The sequence below is a fragment of the Camelus dromedarius genome, chromosome 16, assembly GCF_036321535.1.
Source record: "Camelus dromedarius isolate mCamDro1 chromosome 16, mCamDro1.pat, whole genome shotgun sequence".
NCBI classification, from domain to species: Eukaryota; Metazoa; Chordata; class Mammalia; order Artiodactyla; family Camelidae; genus Camelus; species Camelus dromedarius.
Genome location: NC_087451.1, coordinates 28,871,392 through 28,892,828, shown reverse-complemented (window position 1 = coordinate 28,892,828; position 21,437 = coordinate 28,871,392). Strand labels below are relative to the sequence as shown.

The following is a 21,437-nucleotide window of genomic DNA, read 5'->3' as shown; positions in this document are numbered from 1 at the left end:
CCCTCAAAGGGAAGTAACGTCCAGTCGCTCCTACTGCCCAAGGGCCAGGCTGCTTGAGGCCCCCACCACACTCCCACTCTTGCCAGTGGTCAAGGTTAATGGTTATTCCACCTCTGGTGATCACACACCACTCCTGAACCACCACTGAGGACACACACCTCTATGGACATCTGCACTTCTCTGTAACCCTACTCGACAGCTCCCGAGTTAGGTCAAGTGCTCAGGGGTCTTACCTCTTGGCTCGTTTCCTGCTGGCCCGTCCCCGAGTCACCGATGGTACCGTGTGTGTGAAACCTCCTCGGCCCTGACCGGTGGGCTCATTAACCCAGAAGCCAGACTGGAAAATCCTTCCTCCCTAGGGCTTACTGCACAGGGCTATCTTGCCCCTCTGCACCCAGACACACAGACCCAAGGCCAACCTGGGGACAAGCATTTATGGTCTCAACTTCCCCACCCCCGATTCCCCTGCTGGCCCCGACCGGCCATCCCTAAGAAATGGGATCGGGTGTCAACCTGGGAAGTCTGGAGAAGCAGGCAATTTACCACTTCCACGTCACCACCTCACAGATCAGAAGACAGAGTGAGGCGACCGCCCAGCACCGTACAGGAGGTCACTGGAAAAGCTGGGGGCACCTTAAGAAATACAATATAGAGTTTATGGGAAAACTTTCCAATGTTTAATGAAAAAGACTCATTTCGAGCAATGCATTATTTACACGTGGGTAAGAAAAGATGGCAGGATCCCCAGACCCTGTCCTGGGGGAGCTTTGAGAGTTCACATAAACCCCATTGTTTTCCAAATTGAGTACAAAAGAGGTGGACAGCCTCCGGTGTGCAAATTCTTCATATGAGATCAGCAACTGAAAGTGAAGAAAGATAGACAGTCAGGAGCAATGCAAACAAAATGAAAATGTGCAAGTTTAACTAAAGGTTCAGGAAAGACTCCCTAAAACAAAGCAGAAGGGGGAAAAACGGGGAGAGCCTCTAGCGGCCCGCGCTAGGAAGCGGCGAGCCCCCTCCAGGGCGGGCCGCCCCGCTCACCGTTCATGGGCATCTCGTCGATCTGGGTGGAGTAGTACTGCTCGATGTCCCTGAGGATGCGGATGTCGTCGTTCTTCACGAAGTTGATGGCCACGCCCTTCCGGCCGTAGCGCCCTGAGCGCCCGATTCTGGGAGACACGAGATAGAGCCAGGTTGCCTTAGCGCACGGCAGGACACTGGGCAGCGCGCGGGGCCCGGGGGGTGTTGGGGGCGGCGCGTGGGGGCTGGGGGGGAGCGCGGCACGGGTGGGGGTGCTGGGCGTGGGCGGCACGGGGAGGCGCGCGGCGGGGGCGGCGGGGCAGCGTGCAGGGCCCGAGGGGTGTTAGGGCGGCGCGTGGGGGCCGGGGGGGGGGCGGCGCGGCACGGGTGGGGGCGCTGAGCGTGGGCGGCGGGGCAGCACGCGGGGCCCGGGGTGCCGCGCGCGCACCTGTGGATGTACAGCTCCCTGTTGTTGGGCAGGTCGTAGTTGATGATGAGCGACACCTGGGGCACGTCCAGCCCCCGCGCCCACACGTCCGTGGAAATGAGCACGCGGCTGCAGAAAGAAAGGCATCTGAGGCGGTGCCCTCGGCGCCAAGGGCAAGAAGGCCGCTGGCGCGCCCGGCCCCTCCCCGGCCCCTCTGCAGCCCGGAGCATCAGGGACACACTGGAAAGCGAGCCGCGTGGCAGGTGCATTTGGTACACGTATTTACTTGGGTCATGTGTGATTTAAAAAAAAAAAAAAGGAAAAAAGGCATTTAGTCTATTACACTAAATTTGTTTAGAGCCCGTCCCATGCCAGTAACTGGAAAGGACATTTTACTTCTGCCCAGCAAAAAACTCAAGTACAACAGCCTCACTGATTTCCATGCAGTGTTTATAGTGTCTTCAAATTAGAACTGCAACTCCCCGCACTCCCACCTCAGGAAACAAGAACAATCTCAAACCACCTCACCTTGCTCCTAAAGCAGCTGGAGGAAGAACAAACTCCAAAAGTTAATTAAAGAAAGAAAGAAATAAAGATCAGAGCAGAATGAAATAGAGACAAAAACCCCCAGAAAAGATGAATGAAACTAAAAGCTGATTCCTTGAAAAGCTAAACAACATTGATAAACCTTTAGCCAGACTCACGAAGAAAACAAGCGAGAGGGTCCAAATCAATAAAATCAGGAACGAGAGAGAAGCTACAGCTGACACTGCAGAAAGTCAAAGGACCATGAGAGACTCTTACAGCAACCTAGAAGGAACGGACAACTTCTTAGAAAAGTACAACCTCCCAAGAATGAACCAGAAGAAACAGAAAATATGAACAGACCAACTGAAACTAAATCGGTAACTTAAAACCTGCCAACAAAGTCCAGGACCAGACGGCTTCACAGGCGAATTCTACCAAATATTTACAGAAGAGTTAACACCTATCCTTCTGAAACTATTCCAAAAAAGTGCAGAGGAAGGAACACTTCTGAAATCATTCTGTGAGGCCACCATCAATCATCCTGATACCAAAACCAGACAAAAATATCACAAAAGAAGAAAATTACAGGCCAAAATCACTTATGAATGTAGATGCAAAAATCTTCAACAAAACACTATCAGACTGACTCCAACAATACACACACCATGATTAAAAGAAAAACAAAACCCAACTATATGCTGCTGCTTGTGTGAAATCCATCTAAAGCTTGAGTCTACAAACCAGATGTGAAGGGAGAAAGCTGGCGTGGCTGCGCCAGACACAGCAGGACTCAGGACACAGCATTAGGAGGTAAGGGCAGGCACATCCACAGGGACAGCCAAGTCCCCAGAAATCCAGTCATTCTAACCTCGTATGCACGCAGTCTCAGGACACACAAAGCAAGAACGGTCAGAACCCCCACGAGGAAGACAGCACCCTCAACACTGATGAAACAGAGATAAGGAAAAAAGGCAAGGATGCAGAAGATCTGATCAACACCGTTTAGCAACTGAAATCCAAAAGGCACAGCCTGGCGCAGGGCGCCAGTGCTGCTCAGGGAACATCTATAAACTGAGCCAGTGCTGGGCCACAGGAAAGTCTGAACACGCTGACAGGGTGAAATCACTCAAAGACTGCTCTCCAGCCACAGCGGGATTAAGCTAAAACCAATACAAAAAGAGAAGTAGAAAATCCCCATTTATTTGGAAACAGAGAAATACACTTCTAAATGCAGCAACCGACCTATCTAGTTAAGGCTAGGTCTCACCCCAGCCTAACCTGTCACACCAGGGGGGGCCATCTGCCTGACGCCCTGAGCTCAGCTGCCGGGGGGGGGGCGCGGGGGGGAGACTCGGGGATGCCCCGCACGCGCTGGCCAGCGGCACTTGCGCAGAGCGTGCAGCCGGCCCACCTGGCGCCCGACCGGAACTCCTTCATGATGGATTCCCGCTCCTTCTGGGGCATGTCCCCGTGCATGGACGACACGGTGAAGTTGGCTTCCCTCATCTTCTCTGTCAGCCAGTCAACCTACGGATCAAATCAGCAGACGCTGCTGTGAGCTCGTGAACCAAACCAGAGACTGTGCTCAGGAGTTCACATCAATTATTTGCAAAACCGATATGGGTACTCATAAAGCAAGTGCTCTCAACACTCAGACTAACCGTCTTAAGATTACTTACGAACTTAACTTAATTTTACCCAGCAAATCTTGGGGCAAAAATTCTCAAAAAAAAAAAAAAAAGACAGTATGTCACTGTTCTCATTTGAAAGTTAGATTTGAATCTTTTTTTAATGTGAGTCAACTCCTCTTCCTTTTCCAAGGAGAGCTGCCAGGGTTCTCAGCTCTGCCTGCCGTCAGCATCACCTGGAAGCACAGAACCCAGACCTGGGTCCCACCTGAACCAGTGACCCGGAGCCCTCAGTCGCGGGCCCAGATCAGTACTGCACACACTTTCCCAGGACATGGTCACTTGTCCACCCATCGTCCATGGCAACTTTGAGCTCAAAGGCAGACCCAAGCGGCCGCTGCAGAGACCGTGTACCCAGAGCCTGAAGTGCGCACTCCTGGGCCCCAACAGAAACCGCCTGACCTAAGTTCTGCGAGAACCTGTCTTCGTTTTGGCCACAAGAACGTTAGAGCTGGGACGGCCACGCACCTTCCTCTTGGTGTTACAGAAGATGACGGCCTGGGTGATGGTCAGCGTGTCATAGAGGTCACACAGGGTGTCGAACTTCCACTCCTCTCTCTCCACAGCAACAAAAAACTGCTTGATGCCTTCTAGAGTCAACTCGTCACTGGAGGACAAAGACAACCCTGTCAGCTCCTTCCAACCCAGACGCGAGGGCGTGTGCGGCTCGGGAGCCTGGCCATGAAGCCCCTGCCCCCCCCCCCCCACCGCACGGGCCCAAGCTCTGGATCAGTCTGGACTTTTAACAATTAGTCCACCTTGTATACGGTTCTAAACAAAATGTTCAGCTCTTCAACAGTGTATTTTACTCCCAATGATAAATAATCTCAGTGAAAGTAAATACTAGGAGCAAATTTTAAAATCTGGAATTACTGGATCAAAGGAGAAAGTAGAAAAGCTGGCTTTTTGAAAGAGAGAATTAGAAAGAATTTCTGCATTTTTAAAACCCAAACACCACTGTGCTGGTTTCGCTCCCAGCTGTGAAGCGGGGCGTCCTCACCGTTTCACCAAGATGCGGATGGGGTCAGTCATAAACTTGTTGGTCATCTCCAGGATCTCGTGCGGCAGCGTGGCGCTGATGAGCACCACCTGCGTGGCTGGGGGCAGGTACCTGTACACGTCGTAGATCTGCTCTTTGAAACCTGGGGTGAGGAAGGGGACACGCAGGGGCCTTTTTCTTTGAACCAGAAGTGGCACATCACCTGTTCACACAGAACTAGCTGCAGCACTGGCTGTAAGGTGCAAGATTTCACAAGGAACCTTCCTACAGAGGTGATCCAAATTCTCGCATTCCCCTCTCCTCTCCCTGGTGTGCTCTGGGGATCACAGCCCACCCAAGAGTCCTGGATGCCGCCTGTTAGAAGCAAGAGCAACCCTAGCCCGAGTGGCCCACAAGCTCGGACCCCTGCAGGCGGCCGTGACTCAGTTCCAGCTGCTGCTGCCCTGCAAAGATCTGCATCCGCTGTGGCCACATCTGCCACATTTTAAGTAAATCCAGAGATCTGCATTTTCACCAAAAAATCTCTAATTAAAAACAAATCTCCCACAGATATCGAATCATTATGTTGGACGCCTGAAAATAATGTTACATGTCAACTGTACCTTAATTTAAAAACCTCCCAGTTAAATAATGCAACAAGTGTACATTATTTCACATGGTCCAGGCTGAATAAAACCCGCTGGCAAGCAGGACCTGGCAGGACAGGGTTAGAAGGTGAGTTGTGAGTGTGGGGCAGGTGGCCGGCTGCGAGGTCTGGACTGCAGATGAAGCCAGAAGCTGCGTTCTTACCAGGCTCCCAGCTGACACAGATACTCCTGGCCTGCAGGCCTTATTTGACAAGTGCTGCCGAAGGGATACGGGGAACCACTCGAGTGCTCTGCAGAAACCATGCCTTCAACTTAGCTCGAGAGCAGGGCCTCGGGATAAAGGGCCCAGACAGAGGTGGGCTGGAGGGCAGCTCCACAGGACAGCATTGCCCTCAAGTTCCTGACAGAACCACCTGGGAAGAACCCCCGGGGTTATTGGTGACTCCCGGGAAGCAGGATACTCTCTTCACGCCAGGTGACCCCAGCGTCTACGGAGATGGCCCACTGACCCCCTGGTGTGGAGGTGAGACCGGAGGGGTGTGCAGGGAGGGGAGGCGGGAAGACACTGCTGGGCTCTGCCCACAGCTGTTTCACAAGCAGAACGAGGTGACAGCTGTCGCTACGCATTTCCCAGGTGCTGCCCTAAGAGCACAACTGCTATCACTTTCGGGTCCTCATACATTTTGGTAGAAATACATGAAAAGCCTAAACGATACATCCCAATTCTAAACATTTACCTTAAAAAGTAACTGACAAGGGTAAAAACCACCTGGACAACCAACAAAACAACTTGTGAAATAAATCATGGAGCATCACACCCCAGAACCCCGCCCGCGCGAAGCCGCAGGCCCCTCCGCACATCCCAGCCGCGCGCCTCGGCCACCCGTGCAGAGCCCCCCATGGGAGCAAAGCCCCTCGGTCCGCCTGAAACGCTGCAGTTCTGGTTGTCATCAGGCTTACAAACTACCACCATAAAAAGATCAAAGTGTGAGTTTTATGTTCGTCAGCGCATCCAAGGCACGACTCTTCTCCAACATGCTGCTGACACACTGCAGCCCGTTCCAGTTTTGCACTGAGAAGTTAAGAACTTACGTCACGAGAAAGCTAATTCCTCTGCTACTCATACCTTTATTCAGCATTTCATCAGCCTCATCCAAAACCAACATCTTGATAGCACGTGTCCTCAAGCTTCTGCGGCGAATCATATCTGCAAAATTAGATTTTTAAATAATTACACTTCAAGCTTTGAGGAACCATTTCAACCGGTTTTCATAGCATTTCTGGGACCCTCCCTCCACTTCTTACAAGTTACTCAAGTGCAAAAATCCGCCATGCAGCACATCAAACTGAAGACTGACCTGTGCGGTTTAAGCACTTCTCACAGATGCTACCTGCAGCACACTCAGTATGGACAAAAGCAATTACCAAAGACGCGCCCGGGCGTGCCGGCGACCACGTGCTGGCCGTAGTCCAGCTTCCTGATGTCCTCCCCGACGTTGGTGCCCCCAATGCAGGCGTGGCACTGGACGTTCATGTAGTCACCCAGAGCGAGCAGGCCCTGAACAAAACACAGGTTCATGTCCAAGGTCTGCCCCAAGACCACTACAAAGTCAGAAGCAGCTGTGTGTCCCAAAAATGAAGATCATTTCGATTTCAATTTAAGATGACCGGCAGCTGTTACTTATGCCATTGTTTCTATCACAAGCCTGCAGAGCTCAAGCCTCCTGCCCCCCCCTTTTCTACACCAAATGAAATCAGTTTTACTGGTTTCTTATTACAAAGCAACATACATTAATTACAGAAAAATACATATAATCCATAATCCTATCTACCCAGAGACAATATTAACATCCTAACATACACATCTCCAAATTGTTTAGACTATAAGTACGAAATAGTTACAATTATTTTTATTAAGGTAATTTTTTTGTTGAAAAAATTATTTTTAACTCTAAGATTGCAAAAAACTACTAAAATAAAACAAGCAACACTAAAAATACAAACCAGCAACTCATATAATATGTGTTTTATGGCAAAATGTTAGGAATCAGGAAAAAAAGACTAACAGAACAGAGAAACAGGATTAGATTAAGTCAATCAGTTGGCTTGAAAAGGGGTCAGGGAGAGGTAGGGCAGGTGGGGACGCCAGCTACCTACTCCAGACACACCCCTCAACCTGGCTCAGTCAGAAATCTGCTTAAACTTTACAGTTGGCCCTCCCCACCCTCGGATCCCACCAACTGTGGATCACGTAGTGCTGTAGTGTGTACTCATTTAAAAACAAAACCTGCATATAAGTGGATCCATGCAGTTGAAACCCACATCGTTCAAGGGTCAGCTGTACTTGCAAATACAACACTACCATCTTTAACTGTCTCACCTTCTGGATCTGCACCGCCAACTCTCTCGTTGGAGCCAAGATCAACGCTTGGGTTTCACGAACCTGGTATTTATCAGAAAATAGAGAATCTCAGTATTTTCAAGGTAGACAGCACTAACTCAGTCTCAGATCTACTTTGAATATTATCTCACGTTAACCACACATCTGATCTCAGATAAGCAAACCTGAATATTACTTAAACCGCAAATCCAGCAATAATGGGGTATACTGGTCAGGATTCTTGTTTGCAGACAAGAATTTCCACTAGTTAAAAGAATCTCCTAGTTTAAGTAAAAAGGAATTTATGACAGGATATTAGCTCAGATACTCATGTGCAATTAAGATTCTTAAAAAAATTTGTTGAGTCAGTACAACTAGAGATGCTCAAGAACTTGAATCCTGCAGTCACAGAGCTACAAGAAGCATGTCCTCAGATGAAAGAGGTGTAAAAGCAGCAGATTACCTGAATGTCCAAACACTGGAGGACAGAAATACTGAAGGTGGCCGTTTTGCCTGTGCCAGACTGAGACCTAGTAAAGAAAACAGATAAACAGGACTTAGAATGAGGGGCTGCCGCCCTGCTCCTGCCCCAGCATTGCGGGCGGGCGGGCGGCGGGCAGAGCACCTGGGCAGCTTCCCCCAACCCCCTCCCCACCATCTTATCTGCAAAGGGCTGGGACTCAGGCACAGTGTCACCATGTGATAATGTGATATGGATCATAAAGGTGGCCTTTGCATTAAGGGGTAATGGAGCTGCAGAATCTGTAACTTCAGTGGGTGTTTATATATAATTTATATAATTCTTTTCTACGATTTCCAACTTATTTTTTTGTAAATGAGTCTAAAAATTAGGCCATGGTGGGAGGGATAAATTAGGAGTTTGGGATTAACACATACACATCACTATATATAAAAACAGATAAAACAACCAGGACCTATTGTATAGCACAAGGAACTATATTCAGTTTTTTGTAATAAGTTATAATGGAAAAGAATCTTGAAAAAATACACATATATGTATAACTTAACTGCTTTGCTGTACACCTGAAACTAACACTGTAAATTATCTACACTTCAATAAAAAATAAAACTTTTTAAAAAATTAGGTAAATCAGGAGTAAAGCTATTAAAACAGTATTATACACAATTCCATATGCCAAATGATAGATAAGTAAAGCTGGCTAAAAAAACAAAGTGTTTTAGAATTCAGGACACAAAAATAAAAACAGACAGCCAATGGCTGAAGTCAAGGCAAGCGGTGAGGGACTGGGGAAGGCGGCCGTCCCACAGCCCGGGACTTTGCTGAACGCTGCTGTGCTAACTAGCATCTGACTTCCGCTCTGCATGAACACTTACTGTGCGATGACATCTCTCCCTTTAATTATCTGCTTAATAGCTCGCTGCTGGATTGCTGATGGTTTTTCAAAACCTGTAAATTAAAACAAAAAACGAGCTCTAACCACTAGGACAGCATGCTGACAACCATACACTGGAGCTCCTTGGGGCAAGGATGCCATCTTTTTAAAGTCCCCCACCGCCCCCTAACCCAACGTGCAACATACATTAAGCTCTCAAGAAACAGCTGCTGATGTGGAATCTAAAAAAAATGGCACAAATGAACTTATTTACAAAATAGAAACAGACTCACAGACATAGAAAACAAACTTATGGTTACAGTGGCGGGGAGGCAGGGAAGAGGGATAAGTTGGGGGCTCAGGATTTGCAGATACTAACTACTATATATAAAATAGATAAATAACAAGGTGCTTCTATATAAAACAGGGAACTACAGTCAATATCTTGTAATAACCTATGATGAAAAAGAATGTGAAAAGGAACATGTATATATGCGTAACTGAATCACTGCTTTACACCAGAAACTAACTCAACATTGTAAATCAACTGCACTTCAATTACAAAAAAAAAACAGCAGCTGAATGAGGTAGGCTGAAGGGGATTTTTATGCTAACATGTGACCTTATCCCTACAAAAATCTCTATAAAAGGAACATTGTTGCAAAACATAGAAACCCTAGTTAGGTCAAAAAAATGTTAATGGTGGTTACCCCTGGAGAATGTCGTGAGGGAGGCTCATATTTTTCTCCAATTATTTCTGTACTGTTTGACTGTATTACAATAACCTGCACTGGGTTTGTTGTTGCTGAGGCTTTTTTTCATTACTTTTTAAGTTAGAAGAAAGGAAAACAAACCCTTCAGTGCTGTAGTCACCACTCCCTGTCAGCATTAAGTCTGCAGGTGGTTCCCCGACTTAATCTAGTGCTCTTGGTTATACTCCCTCCTGCCTTGATGCAGCTCCATGAAACTACACCACCATCCCTCTGTTTTCCAAGTAAACAAACAAAACTTTATGTACAAATAACATAATAACAAATATAACGGATGATTTAAACCCCTCATGATGACCCAGCACACGCATGGGAAACTAAAAGAGTGTTTTAGGGCAAGGATGCCTTGGATGCTAAAAGGTAGGTAGAGCTGTCAGCCTCACTACACGGCATCTCCCGTTCCCTCAGCAACTTCTCTTTGCTAAACTGTCTCGACATCAAGGACAGTTGGAGAAAAGATGACCCAGCCCCAGGCATTAAGCACTGATGCTGATCACTCCCATCCGCGTCCCCAACCCCACCTCTTTCCAGGCTCCCAACTTAGACAGACATCCTGACATCTCCAACTTGATGGCTCACAGGTCCCTCAAGTTCCCCGCCTGAGCAGAGGGCAGCATCACCCACTCGATTACTCACACACCTGGGAATCACATGAATCCTCTTTCCCCTGCTGCTCACATTCAACCTGTCAGCAAACCCCGTTAGCACTCTATCTCCACAATACCATCGTCTCTCCCTTGGACTGGAGCAAAAACCTCCAAACGTCTCCCTGCTTCCTCTCCTGCCTCACCTCCCCCGCATATCCACAGGCACCCAGGACAACCTCTGTAACTGTAAATTGATCCTGTCACTTCCCTGATTAAAACTCTCCAAAGGCGCCCACTGCACTTAGAAATGAAATTCAAACTCTTTATCACCCCACACTATGCTTTTCAAGATCTGGTCCTGCCTCCCTCACCAAACTCACCCCGGGGCTCCCAGGACAGGCGGATTCTTTCCGTTCCTGGAATGCACCCAGCTCTGAGCTGCAAGGCCCTGGCACTAGCTGCTCCCTCTGCCCAGTTCTACCATAATCTTCTTATAATGGGCTCCTCAGCCCAGATCTCGGCTCAAATGTCAGCCCCTCTTGGAGCCCCCTTACCTATTTGCTCTACTGTTCTAACTTTCTCCGCTCCCCCAGTTTCAATTATCCCGCTTTATTTTCTTTGAAACTATTACCACTGCCTAAAGCAATCTTGACTAAGTATTATTTTTTCCCCAAATGTAAGCTCCCTAAGGGCAGGCATCTGGTTCACTGCTTAGCGCCCAGTGCCTAGAGCCACGAACGTCCCTAGCACCTAGCAGATACAACAACAAAGTTATCCTCTAAATCAATGACCCCGAAACGCAGGGAGGACTCTGCGCCCTCTCGGGACTCAGCACGGCGCTCTGCCCGGAGGACAACACCCGAACCCGCCGACAGAGAGGCGGGGCGGGGATGCGTGCTGGGGGCGGGGGTCGCCCGTCAGCGGCCCCACGACTCGGCGCCAGCCGCGACGCAGGCCTTTGGAGCCTCCAGACCCCCAGTCTCGGGACCCACCCCCGGACCGGGCTCCCGCCCTCCCTGAGGGCGCCCCCAGCCCGAGCGCCCCGAGGCCCGCGCCCACCGACCGTAAGCGTAGATACCGCGCAGCAGGTCCTCCCGCAGGCCCATGGTGTCGAACGTGGGGGTCACGTCCACCTCCTCGCTGGTCTCGAATTCCACTTTGGTCATATCTTCCTCTTTGAGCAGCCGCTTCCGCGCCGAGCCCGAGGTCGCCATCGTGGCCGTAGCCGCCATGATCCCGAGTGGGCCGACAACCGAACGCGCGCCGCAGAGGAAAGCGGAAGTAGGGCCCCGCGCCGCTGCCGCCGCCAGGAAATGACGCCATCACGTGCGCGCCCATGCGTACGAGCGTGCGCCGAAGCCACGCCTCGGAGGGGGCGGGGACTCCTGGTCACGTGAGAGGGAGAGGGCGCTTGCCGCCGGGAGAAAGGCGGGGCTCCGCGGGATGTGACGGGGCCCCGCCCACACCCGGAAAAGGTGCGGAGGCGGCGGGACGCGGGGTGGTCTCCCGGGTGGGCTCTCGGGCGGAGGCCGTGCTCCCCCGGGATACCGGGCTCTCCGCGCGGGACGGTCGACCCGGAGCACCTGCAGACAGGCTGCGCCGTGCGGGGTCTGCAGGCGGCCCTGCCTCTAGTGGGCACCTGGGCGCGGGTCCCCACCTGCGCCCTTTCCGCCGCGTGTACCCGAGCGCGCGGGGGAGACGCGTTACTCCTCGTCAGTACTGCCAGTGGGTGGGAGTCCTCACTGCATATGTCCACTTTGGGGTAGTCTGGCGTCTTTAACTGCCTGCTTGTCAACTCCCTTGGCCGGTTTTTAACCCCGTCATGGAAAAGCCCTTACCCGGGGTCGAGCGCGTCGGATAGTGGGGGTCCTGCGACGTCCCCGAGCACCAGGGCCCCCAGGACTGGCCGCAGGACCTTGGGCCGAGCCCTTGCTGGACTGTACGTACCAGTGTTCATCAGGGCCCCAGATTGCGCGCGTCCGGTGGAGGCGCTGATACATCCCGCCCTGCAAAAACAATGAGGGATGGCTTTTGGTTTTCCTGTGGAATATTAACCAAAGCCCAGCTCCTCAAAACAGGCTTGAACCAGCTTCACCGCCTGACGCGCGTTCCTCTGTGTTGAGTGAGAATCGTGGTTTTAACTTTGTGAAACTTAGACTTGCCGAGTGCCACCTCTGTTCTTTCTCATTGTTTGCTTGGGTCGCATCACTGGGCGTATCTTTACCCCACAGCCTCTTTCCAGGAGTTTCTGAGTGCTCTCTTGTTGTGAAGGTTAACTTAGTGAAAACTGGGTAATCGTTTTATCCTCTGGACCAGGCTCGCTGGAGTGCAGTCCTTTGCAGTATGTCGACAGCAAACAAGTAAAGGGAGCCTTACTTGTTGGGAAGGTCCTGCCCTGACGTCGGAGCACGTTCACATCTTACAAGACAATTGACCTGATAAACATGCCTGACAAGGAAGCCGGTATTAGTCTTCCTTGAGATTTGTCTAATCTGGTGGCATGACCCCCTCCCTGCCCCCAAATACAGACAGTGTGGGAAGGGAGACTGGAGAGACCGAGGGCGCTGCACCCAACAGAAGGGGCGGGTCCATGTGAGTGACCAGGAGTCCTCTTTGGGATGCTAGGGAGTGCACCTGCAGTCTTCCGGGAGCTGGGAGCCAGAAGTGGGGACAACAGGTCATAGAGAGCCATGTTTTTATTACGCAGGAGAGAGGGCTCAGGGTAATCGCAACCAGGATAAGAGCTGGTCTCAGGAAAAGACATGGTGCCGGTTCTCACAAGGCCTGTATGATGTGATCCAAAGAAAATGTTAAGAAAAGTCATAAGGAAGAGAAGACACACTGTCCTATACTGTATTTGTGACCCCCCAAGTTTACATCATCATTTACAAGATGAATTGTCCATCTGTCAGCACCCAAGTCAGTGTTGGCTTACGTGACACAAAACACTGTAGATGTTACCCACATAGTGCAAACCACTGTTTGTCAAGAGTCAACTATTCTTACAAAGCAAGAATCAGCAGCCCAGTTCAGCTGTCGGTGACAGTTCCACTCCTGAGACATCCAGATTGGCATTTCAATCCTTTTCAGAAACATCAGTTACATTTCCAACTCGGGGTGCAAACAAATATCTTGTCTTAACCACTTTACTGCTGGGAAAAGTCAGGCCCAGCCTGCTAAGCTAAGGTGACCTCCGGCGCAGCAGCGGGTAGGGGCTACCATGTTCTGAATACCCGAAAAATTGTGACTTACCACACCTGAGCCCTTTGTCCCAAGGCCCTGCGTCACCCAGGTGGACCCACCTGTTATGTTCAGGCGCAGCCCTCTCTGTCCCCTGCACCTCACTTCCCACACTCCATCTTTGTGAGAGAGAGGTATCTCACCTGATGGGACTAATCTAAAGCAGGGCAGGCCCAGTCTGTGCTGTCCCCACTGCTGTCCGGCATACAGTGGTGCCTGATGCCCAGGGCAAGAGGGCAGGAGGAGCACTGGGACTCTCCGAACTCCCAGAGGAGACGTGGACAGACGGGGACAGCTCAGCGGGCTGCACCTCAGGGGCCAACCTGCCTCTTCCCTGTGCCCCGGTTGGACTTGGAGTGTAGATGGTCAAGGCAGCTCGTGCTGTCCGGGACGGGAAGGGCTTTGGGTGTAGTGCTGTTGGGCTGAGCTGCGTTTCCGTGAGTCATCACCACAAGAGTTGATGTCCTGGGTCCTAGGGGTTGTCCCCGAAGAACGACTTCCTGCCAGAAACCCCACCTATCACCTGGTATTAAATGGCAAACACTGTTCCTTTGTAGACATGGCCCTGTCTAACCCACCTGGCCGCGGTGGCACCTTGCTACCACCACCTGGTGCCACCCAGCCAGGCCCGGGGCTTCACACTCCTGGCATCTGACGTTCCAGGGACAGATGTGCCTGGAGCATCTCACTGGAGCAGACGCTCTTCCAGGGGCTGGACGGGGCGGTGAACAGGACGGACAGCGCTGCCCTCGGAGCTTGTGTTCCAGTGGAGGGCAGTAAGGTAATTATAGGTTTTGTAATTACTGTGATTCAAACAAAATGAGGTAAAGTGACAGAGTTAGTGGGTTGCTGATTTACCAGGTGACTGGAAGAAGGTGCCACGTGAATTTTGAGAAGAGGTGGCTACGGTCATGCCCCACTTTCCAGGAAGGAGGGACGGGGTGTGCGGAGGGCCCCAGGTGGGCAGGAGATTGGCACAATCCAGGGACAGAAGGCCAGCGTGGTTGTAGCATCGGCAATGTGGGCAAGAGAGGGAGTAGGAGAAGGGGTGAGCAGGGCCGTATCATGAAGGTCTTACAGTCTACGAAGTGGAGTTTAAATGCATCATGGTTGCCAATAGGAGCCACTTCAAGGTGGTCTTTCTTTGCGGGGAGAGGAATGCATTCTCACAGTTTGGAAAGATGATCTGGCTTGTCATTTCTCACCCTTTTGGCTAAGATCAAGTGACCTGGCTGCAGCAAGAGGTTGAGAGATTGGAATGAAGGGGCCAGAGAGGGTCTGGAGAGGTAGTGGCAGCCGCTGGAGCTGATGCAGTGGAGACGGTGCAAGGAGGGCTCAGGACATATTTGGAACAGGGCTGATGTATGGCGTAGAGGGGGCTGTTAGGGTTTAAAGGACAAAGATTGGCTCCTGGGTTTCCAGTGTGAGCATCTGGGTGGCACCATCATGAGATGGGGAAGCTGTAGGGCAGCAGCGTTGTGGTGATTTGGGGGCAAAACCAACAGATCCAGCAAATGCATGTGCCCATGTGTTCACAGCAGCGGGATTCACAACAGCCAAAAGTGGGGACAACCCAGCATCCCCCGGCAGATGAGTGGATAAACAGCATGGTCCGTCCACACAGTGGGCTCTTTCTCTGTCCTCGTGCTATGTGAAAGCAGCCAGACCTCCACGGTCGCGCGTGTGTGAGCCCTTTGATATGAAATGTCCCGAGTAGGCAAGTCCATAGAGACAGAAAGCAGCGGTTGCCGGGAAGGAGGAGAGGCGCTGCTCGATGGTCACAGGGTTTTCTTTTGGGGTGACAGAAATGTTTTGGAACTAGACAGAGGAGATGGTTGCACAGGACTGTGAATGTGCTAAATGGGACTGAATTGTTCACTGTAAGATGGTTTTATATTATGTGAATTGTACCTCAATTCACAAACGTTTTTAAAAAATGGATCTGATGTCACTGGGTTAAGTTTGAGATGCCTGGGTATCCAAGGGGAGTTGACAGGCAGGCAGTTGTGTGTTTGAATGTGAAAAGCCACAGGGAATGGCCAGTCTTCCACGCGCCTGTGGAAATCGCTGCTTCCCAGCCTCCCCTGGCCACTCCCCACATGGGGGTTGTCCTGAAGACGTCGTGGTAACTAAGGGTTTTGCCCTCAGAAAGCTCACAGTCCTCAGAGGCTGGGGCTTCCTCAGCTCTGTTCCTATGACTCTCGGTATTTCTGTTCTTAGCAGAGGCTTAGCAAGGCTCTGGCTGCCTTCAGTACACTCGTCTGGCCGCTCCTTTTACCTGGAATGACAGTGTTTTGGGTTTTTTAGAACTATCTAGAAACTTCCATGTGTCAGACACGGGGAGAAAAGCTTTCCCGCCGTGAGGTGCCGCCGTCAGCCCCCCCGGAGAAGTAAGAAAGCTGAGGCTTAGGACTGTGAGTAAGCCGCCGCAGAGGGTTGCTGGTGTGCGGCTGGGTGGGCCTCCGCGCTGGAGCTTGAGTCTGGTCGGAGCCGAGCTCGGGCCTGCGCTCTCACCTGCTCTGCGGGGCAGTGCAGCCCAGCCCCCGCCACTCCCAGGAGGGGAGGCCTGGGTGCTGGTTGCTGCTCCTCCATCAGTTAGCTGTGCGACCTTGGAAGTTGACTTTTGTCTGGCCGGTAAGCCTTAAGGCCCTTCCCACTCAGACCGTGGGGGAGTGCCCCTTCTTTCCTGACCACTATCTGCATCAGTGGGAGCCAGCGTTTGTTCATTCACCTAACTGGTATGCGTGAAGTTTCACTGTTCTCTGGGTGGGGACAAAGCAGAGAACAAGAAAGGCAAGAATTCTTGTCCTCCGGAGGTTTCAGGCTTGTCATGGGGAGGCAGGCAAGAAACTGATACATAATTAGACTATATAATATGTCAGGGAGCAATGAGTCCAACAGAGAAAAATAAAACAGGGAAAGGGGGAGGGGGAGCCAAGGTGGGAGTGCTACAATTTTTAAATAGAAAGGCTGGAAAGGCCTCTCTGGGAAGGTGGCCCTTGAGTGATGTCCTGAAGGAGGCAAAGGAAAGAGCATTGCAGGCAGAGGGAATGGCAAGTGCAAAGGCCCTGGGACTGGCGTGTGCCTGGAGCATTCAAGGACTAGCAAGGAGGCCCCAGGTGTGGAGCAGATGAATGCAGATGAGGTCAGCATGTGCTAGAGAAGGAAGGCCATGTGTGTGGAGCGCTTGAGGACTTGAGGACTTGTAGAGCAAAGGGAGTGACACGATCTGACTCATCCTTTAGCAGGATGGCTCCACCTGCTGCGTTGAGAACCCGCTGTGTGGGCATGGAGAAGGCAGCTAGGAGGTCATTCCGGAAGTCCGCGTAGGTAGATCACAGCAATGCAAGTGATGAGGGCGATCAGATTCTGGGTACATCTCAACATGGAAGAACCAAGACTCTCGCCTGAATCTAACTAGTAATTATGAAATGTTGATTTTAGATGAATATATTGGGATTATTTAGCAACTTCACAGAACTGCTCATGAAACCAAAGAACTACAGAATTTATCCTAAATTTCCTAGGATTTTTCTGAACTATTTATGATGAACTGGGCTGACTGTTTACATAGAAGAGAAGATTCCATCAGCTTCAAGATTTTCCACCATCATGTCAATTACCACCTTCTGTGGGTTGACCAGATGCACGGATGGTTCCTAAAGGTTCCTGTGGTCCTCATGAGGGCAAAGCAGACCCTTCACAACCCACGCTCCCTGCTGTGGGGCTGTACTGGAGCTTCAGGGGTGAGGGTGAGGCACTGCTCCGGGGGCAGGCCCAGATGGACGTGCCTGCGAAACCTGCTCGTCTGCTGCTGCTCAGCCGCGACTGTGGCTGGCCATCCGTCGTTTCTCGAGGACGAGGGAGACGAGTGCACGGAGCCTGTCCTGAGGAGAGCAGGTCAGCACACCTGGGGAGGGTGGGCAGGCCAGGAGTGGGGGCCGAGAGCTGTCCACAGGGGAGTGAGGGGCCCTTCCTCTGCATAAGGTGTGGAGGTGGTACCTGGCTTGGGGGTGGGACAGGAGGAAACAGCTCTTCCCGTTTTGCTCAGTTAAGTGACTTTGATACTCTTTGGCTGCTGTGTACCCCCGTGAGACAGTGCGGCCCTGCTAGACAGAAGGAATGCCCTCTTTCATACTCTTATCTCTGCATCGCTGCCCTAGGGTGAAAGAACAGGAAGGAAGGTTTCTAAGTTCAGGTATAATGTGAGTACGACCAGCGGCCTGCTGTGGGTGGTGAGGGCACAGCCAGGCGTGACGATGGCACTGTAGGACGGGATTGCAGCTGAGGGTGCGGGGCGCACCTCTGCTGTGCTGGGTGACCCCGCCCCGTGTTTGTGGATCATCAGTCCCCTTTCTCTAACTCACTCTTTCCTGTTCTGGAGTCCTGCGTGTGCCTGTGCCTGCGTGTGTGTGTGCGTACGTGTGTCTGTGCGTACACGCACTGGCCCCTTTTCCCCGACTTCTCAGGCAGGAGAATATCTGCCCTCGGGATGTGAGAAGACTGTTGATGTGGGGAGGGGTCATGTAGGAGGACCCACATCTTAGATGCTCAGGACCCTTTGATCTCAGGCTCTCTAGAACTGCTGTAGATTTAGAAGACGTTTATAGTTTAAAACATCCTGAGCCATCTCTCGGCTAAATTTTCTTTACTGTTAGGATTTTTTTTAATTTTTAATTTTTATTATTTTTATGTTTTGTGGGGGTCTTTTGGGGCGGTAGGTAATTAAGTTTATTTATTTAATGGAGGTACTGGTACCCAGAACCTCATGCATGCTAAGCATACACTCTACCACTGAGCTATACCCTCCCCCCAAGCCCCTATTTAAATGGGGGCTGAGTTGCAAGGAAATGCCTATATTTTAAATTGCCATTGGGGTCTGTTGTAAGCTGCCCAGCTGCATGAAGGATGGACTAGCATGGCATCTACTCGGCTTCGCCCACGTATAGCCAAACCCTGTGTGGCTGATGGCTCCCAGGAATCCCAACCCTGAGTTGGCTGGAGTTTAGAGTCCTGGAGAGACCTGTCTTCAGCTGCCCCCGTGAGGCAGCTCATCGCCTGAGCTGGCCCTGATTTTCTGAGGTCACTTTGATGGGAGTGGGAGTCTGTGAAAAGCTGAGTGCCCTGAGGCCTTCCTTGGAAGTTCTGTACACTCTGGGCAAGCAGGGGTGGGGCTGGCAGTCAGACTGGAAGACACTCCCAGGGCGGACTGGCACCTCCGGGACCCAACCCAGGGGAGCACCTCTGGGGCTGTGTCCTGCCAGTCCTGGCCATCAGGGCATCCGTGGAGACCTGGGCGTCTGGAGCTCCCAGAGCGTGAGTTGCAGGCTGGAGACGCAGCCACCACCTCCACCACGACCTGTGGCGACCATGTCCTGTGACACCAGGCAGCATGCCAGCGAGTAACGTGCTGAAATCAAAAGTTAATACTCCGTGAGCCTGAGTTTTTGGGTCACTGTCTCCTGGGAGCCAAGTTCAGGGCCAGTGTGATTATTTCCCATCTGCTTTCGAGCCTACAGGTTTGCGTTCCATGCGTGTTAGAGGGGATGTTTTATGAGGAATTTGTGGGGAAATGCTGGGTTTTACAGAGATGCTCCACTCTTCTTTATTAAATGGAAGGTTAAGAAATCCAGTCCTGGGAACAAGAAACAGTTCTATTCCCCACTGACGCAGGACTGGTCCAACCAAGTCTTTTTCCCTCTGCCTTTTCCAGAATTGTCCCCACTTCAGCCAATGCCCGTCATGCTGGTCTGCTCCCGCCCTCTCTGTGCCCTGCACACGTTGGGCTGGCTCTTCCTGGGAGGCCTGAGGGGACAGCAAGAGAGGGGACGCCTCTGGTGGTGTCCCCACTGCAGCATGAGGTGGTCATGTGAGAAACAAGAGGGGAGCCCCCAGATGCCTCCGAGCATGTGGAGATGCATTCCTGGGGGGTCACGGGGTCAGCCAAGGGGAACAGGAGGCTGGAATGAGCAGGTGTTAGGGGTGTAACGGAGGAGGTCAGCAGGGAACGCACAGCATCCCGAGGGCAGAAGCACTCGGCTCCTCTCAAGGCCTCTCGGGCAGAGGACGGGAGCTTGGCTGGGGGCACTGGATGGTCAGCTGCCTGCGGGCCCAGCCTCCTTGGCCAGGCACCAGGACTGGGCACCTGAGATCCTATTGCCCCCACACCCAGTTTCCAAAAGGACCTGGGCAGGACTTGGGAACAAAGACTGTGGCCTTTGCCTGTAGGACTGGATGGGGCTCGGAAGGAATGGTCTGGAGTTGATCCTCTGTTCTGGGTCCTTGGGTGGTTGACCAGTTAGAATCCTCTGCTCTGGAGATTCAGAGGTTGAGCCATTTCTCTGTGGTCACAGGGTGGGTCCATCTGGACTCTAGCCCTTTCCTGACCCCCAGGCCACCAGCCTGGCAGCCATGGAGAAGGCGGGTCCCATTTGGCCCTCCACTTCTGGACAAGTCCACCCCCCGCAGGCGCCAGGGAGTGAATGCTTGTATCTTCAGGGGTAGTTAAAAGAAAAATACACAGAAGGGCAATGGTCATCGCAAAAGAATCACTTGGAATTTAGGCATAAATTAGGTAGCTACTGGGGGCCTGGAGACCCCTTGAGCATGCAAACAGAGCCAGCTTCGTGGGTGGAACCTGTCCCCAGGGCCCCACGCTTGGTTTGAAGCTCTGCTGTCACCGTCTGGAAATTCTGGGTGCGTTTTAAACAAGGGGCCCATATTTTCATTTTGTACGGCTCTGTGGACTGTGCAGCTGGTCCTGAGGCAGTAGGGGGAGGCCATCCTGACTTGGAGGGCCACAGCCTGTGGCACAGACTTCTACTGGGTGGAGACCCCAGAAGCTCAAGAGACTTCCGTTCAAGTGTATGGCTGACAACTGGGACGTGGATGAGCCCTCCAGGACTTGGGCCAGTTTCCAAATCCCCTTTGTCCCTGTGTATTCGTTTCCCAGGACCACCATAACAAATTACCACATTGCATGGCTTAAAACAACAGAAATTGGGGGAGGGAGGGTATAGCTCAGTGGTAGAGTGCGTGCTTAGCATGTATGGGGTCCTGGGTTCAATCCCCAGTACCTCCATTTTTTAAAAAACCCTAGTAAAAAATAAATAGACTTAATGACCCCCCCAAAAAAATAAATAAAATAGGCTTTCTACATGAAAAAAATTTTATTTGCTCACAGTTCTGGGGTTCAGAGGCAAGAAATCCAAAATCCAGGTGTCAGCAGGTCCAGGCTCCCTCTGAAAGTCCAGGGGAGAGTCTGTTCCATGCCCTTCTCTGAGCCTCGGGGGTTGTTGGCAATCCCTGGCGTCCCTTGGCTTCCACAAGCCTCGCTCCAGTCTCCGCCTTGGGGGTCCCGGGGCTTCTCCCTGTGTGTCTGTCTCTGGGCCTCTTCTCTTACAGGGTCACCAGTCATATGGGATTCAGAGCCCACCCTAACAACCTCTTAACTTGATTACATCCGCAGTGACCCTGTTCCCAAATAAAGTCACAGTCGCAGGTGCTGGGAGCAAGGACTTCAGCATGACTTTGGAGGGAACACAGTTCAACCCATAAAACCCTGATTTACGAGCCTCCATCAACTGTTCCCCTGAAGAAACCAGGAATGGGCCACTTAAGGACAGAGCTCCTGCTCGCAGCCCCTCCCTCTCCTCCCTCACCCAGTGAGGCCTTTCCCACCCACACCCCTACCACCAGGCGCCTCGCTCTGGGTGCAGGACTTAGGAGAAGGGTGTTCGTGGGGGCTGGCCCCGTGATGACCAGGACACACCGGGTAACTACTACTCCTACCCATTCTCCTTTGTATTCTAGGGTTCAAAGCCCAGTTTCCTTCTAGAAACCTGCTTTCAAACCC

At 51.7% G+C, this 21,437-nt stretch overlaps 2 protein-coding genes across 12 annotated transcripts in view; one reads left to right on the top strand and one right to left on the bottom strand.

Annotated features, from left to right (window-relative positions):
- Window positions 1-654: 654 nt before the first annotated feature.
- On the bottom strand, window positions 655-11,625 carry EIF4A3 (eukaryotic translation initiation factor 4A3). The gene is made up of 12 exons (XM_031469276.2): window positions 11,406-11,625; window positions 8,987-9,059; window positions 8,094-8,160; window positions 7,631-7,693; window positions 6,676-6,808; window positions 6,377-6,457; window positions 4,664-4,805; window positions 4,132-4,270; window positions 3,387-3,502; window positions 1,469-1,576; window positions 1,042-1,169; window positions 655-860 (listed from the first exon to the last, which is right to left on the bottom strand). Exons 1-12 carry the CDS (start codon window positions 11,572-11,574, stop codon window positions 844-846), a joined length of 1,236 nt encoding a protein of 411 aa, XP_031325136.1. The 5' UTR covers window positions 11,575-11,625; the 3' UTR covers window positions 655-843.
- Window positions 11,626-11,730: 105 nt separating this feature from the next.
- Window positions 11,731-21,437, top strand: part of CARD14 (caspase recruitment domain family member 14) — a 32,041-nt gene continuing 22,334 nt past the window's right edge. For 4 of the 11 annotated variants that reach the window (XM_031469264.2, XM_031469262.2, XM_031469263.2 and 1 more), the window contains exons 1-3: window positions 11,731-11,817; window positions 14,140-14,363; window positions 17,110-17,482. The gene's annotated coding sequence lies outside the window, so the exon portion shown is untranslated. Of the gene's footprint in view, window positions 11,818-12,387; window positions 14,364-17,026; window positions 17,483-21,050; window positions 21,357-21,437 lie in introns of those variants that run through there. The other 7 variants (XM_031469248.2, XM_031469253.2, XM_031469260.2 and 4 more) reach the window with 7 other exon arrangements.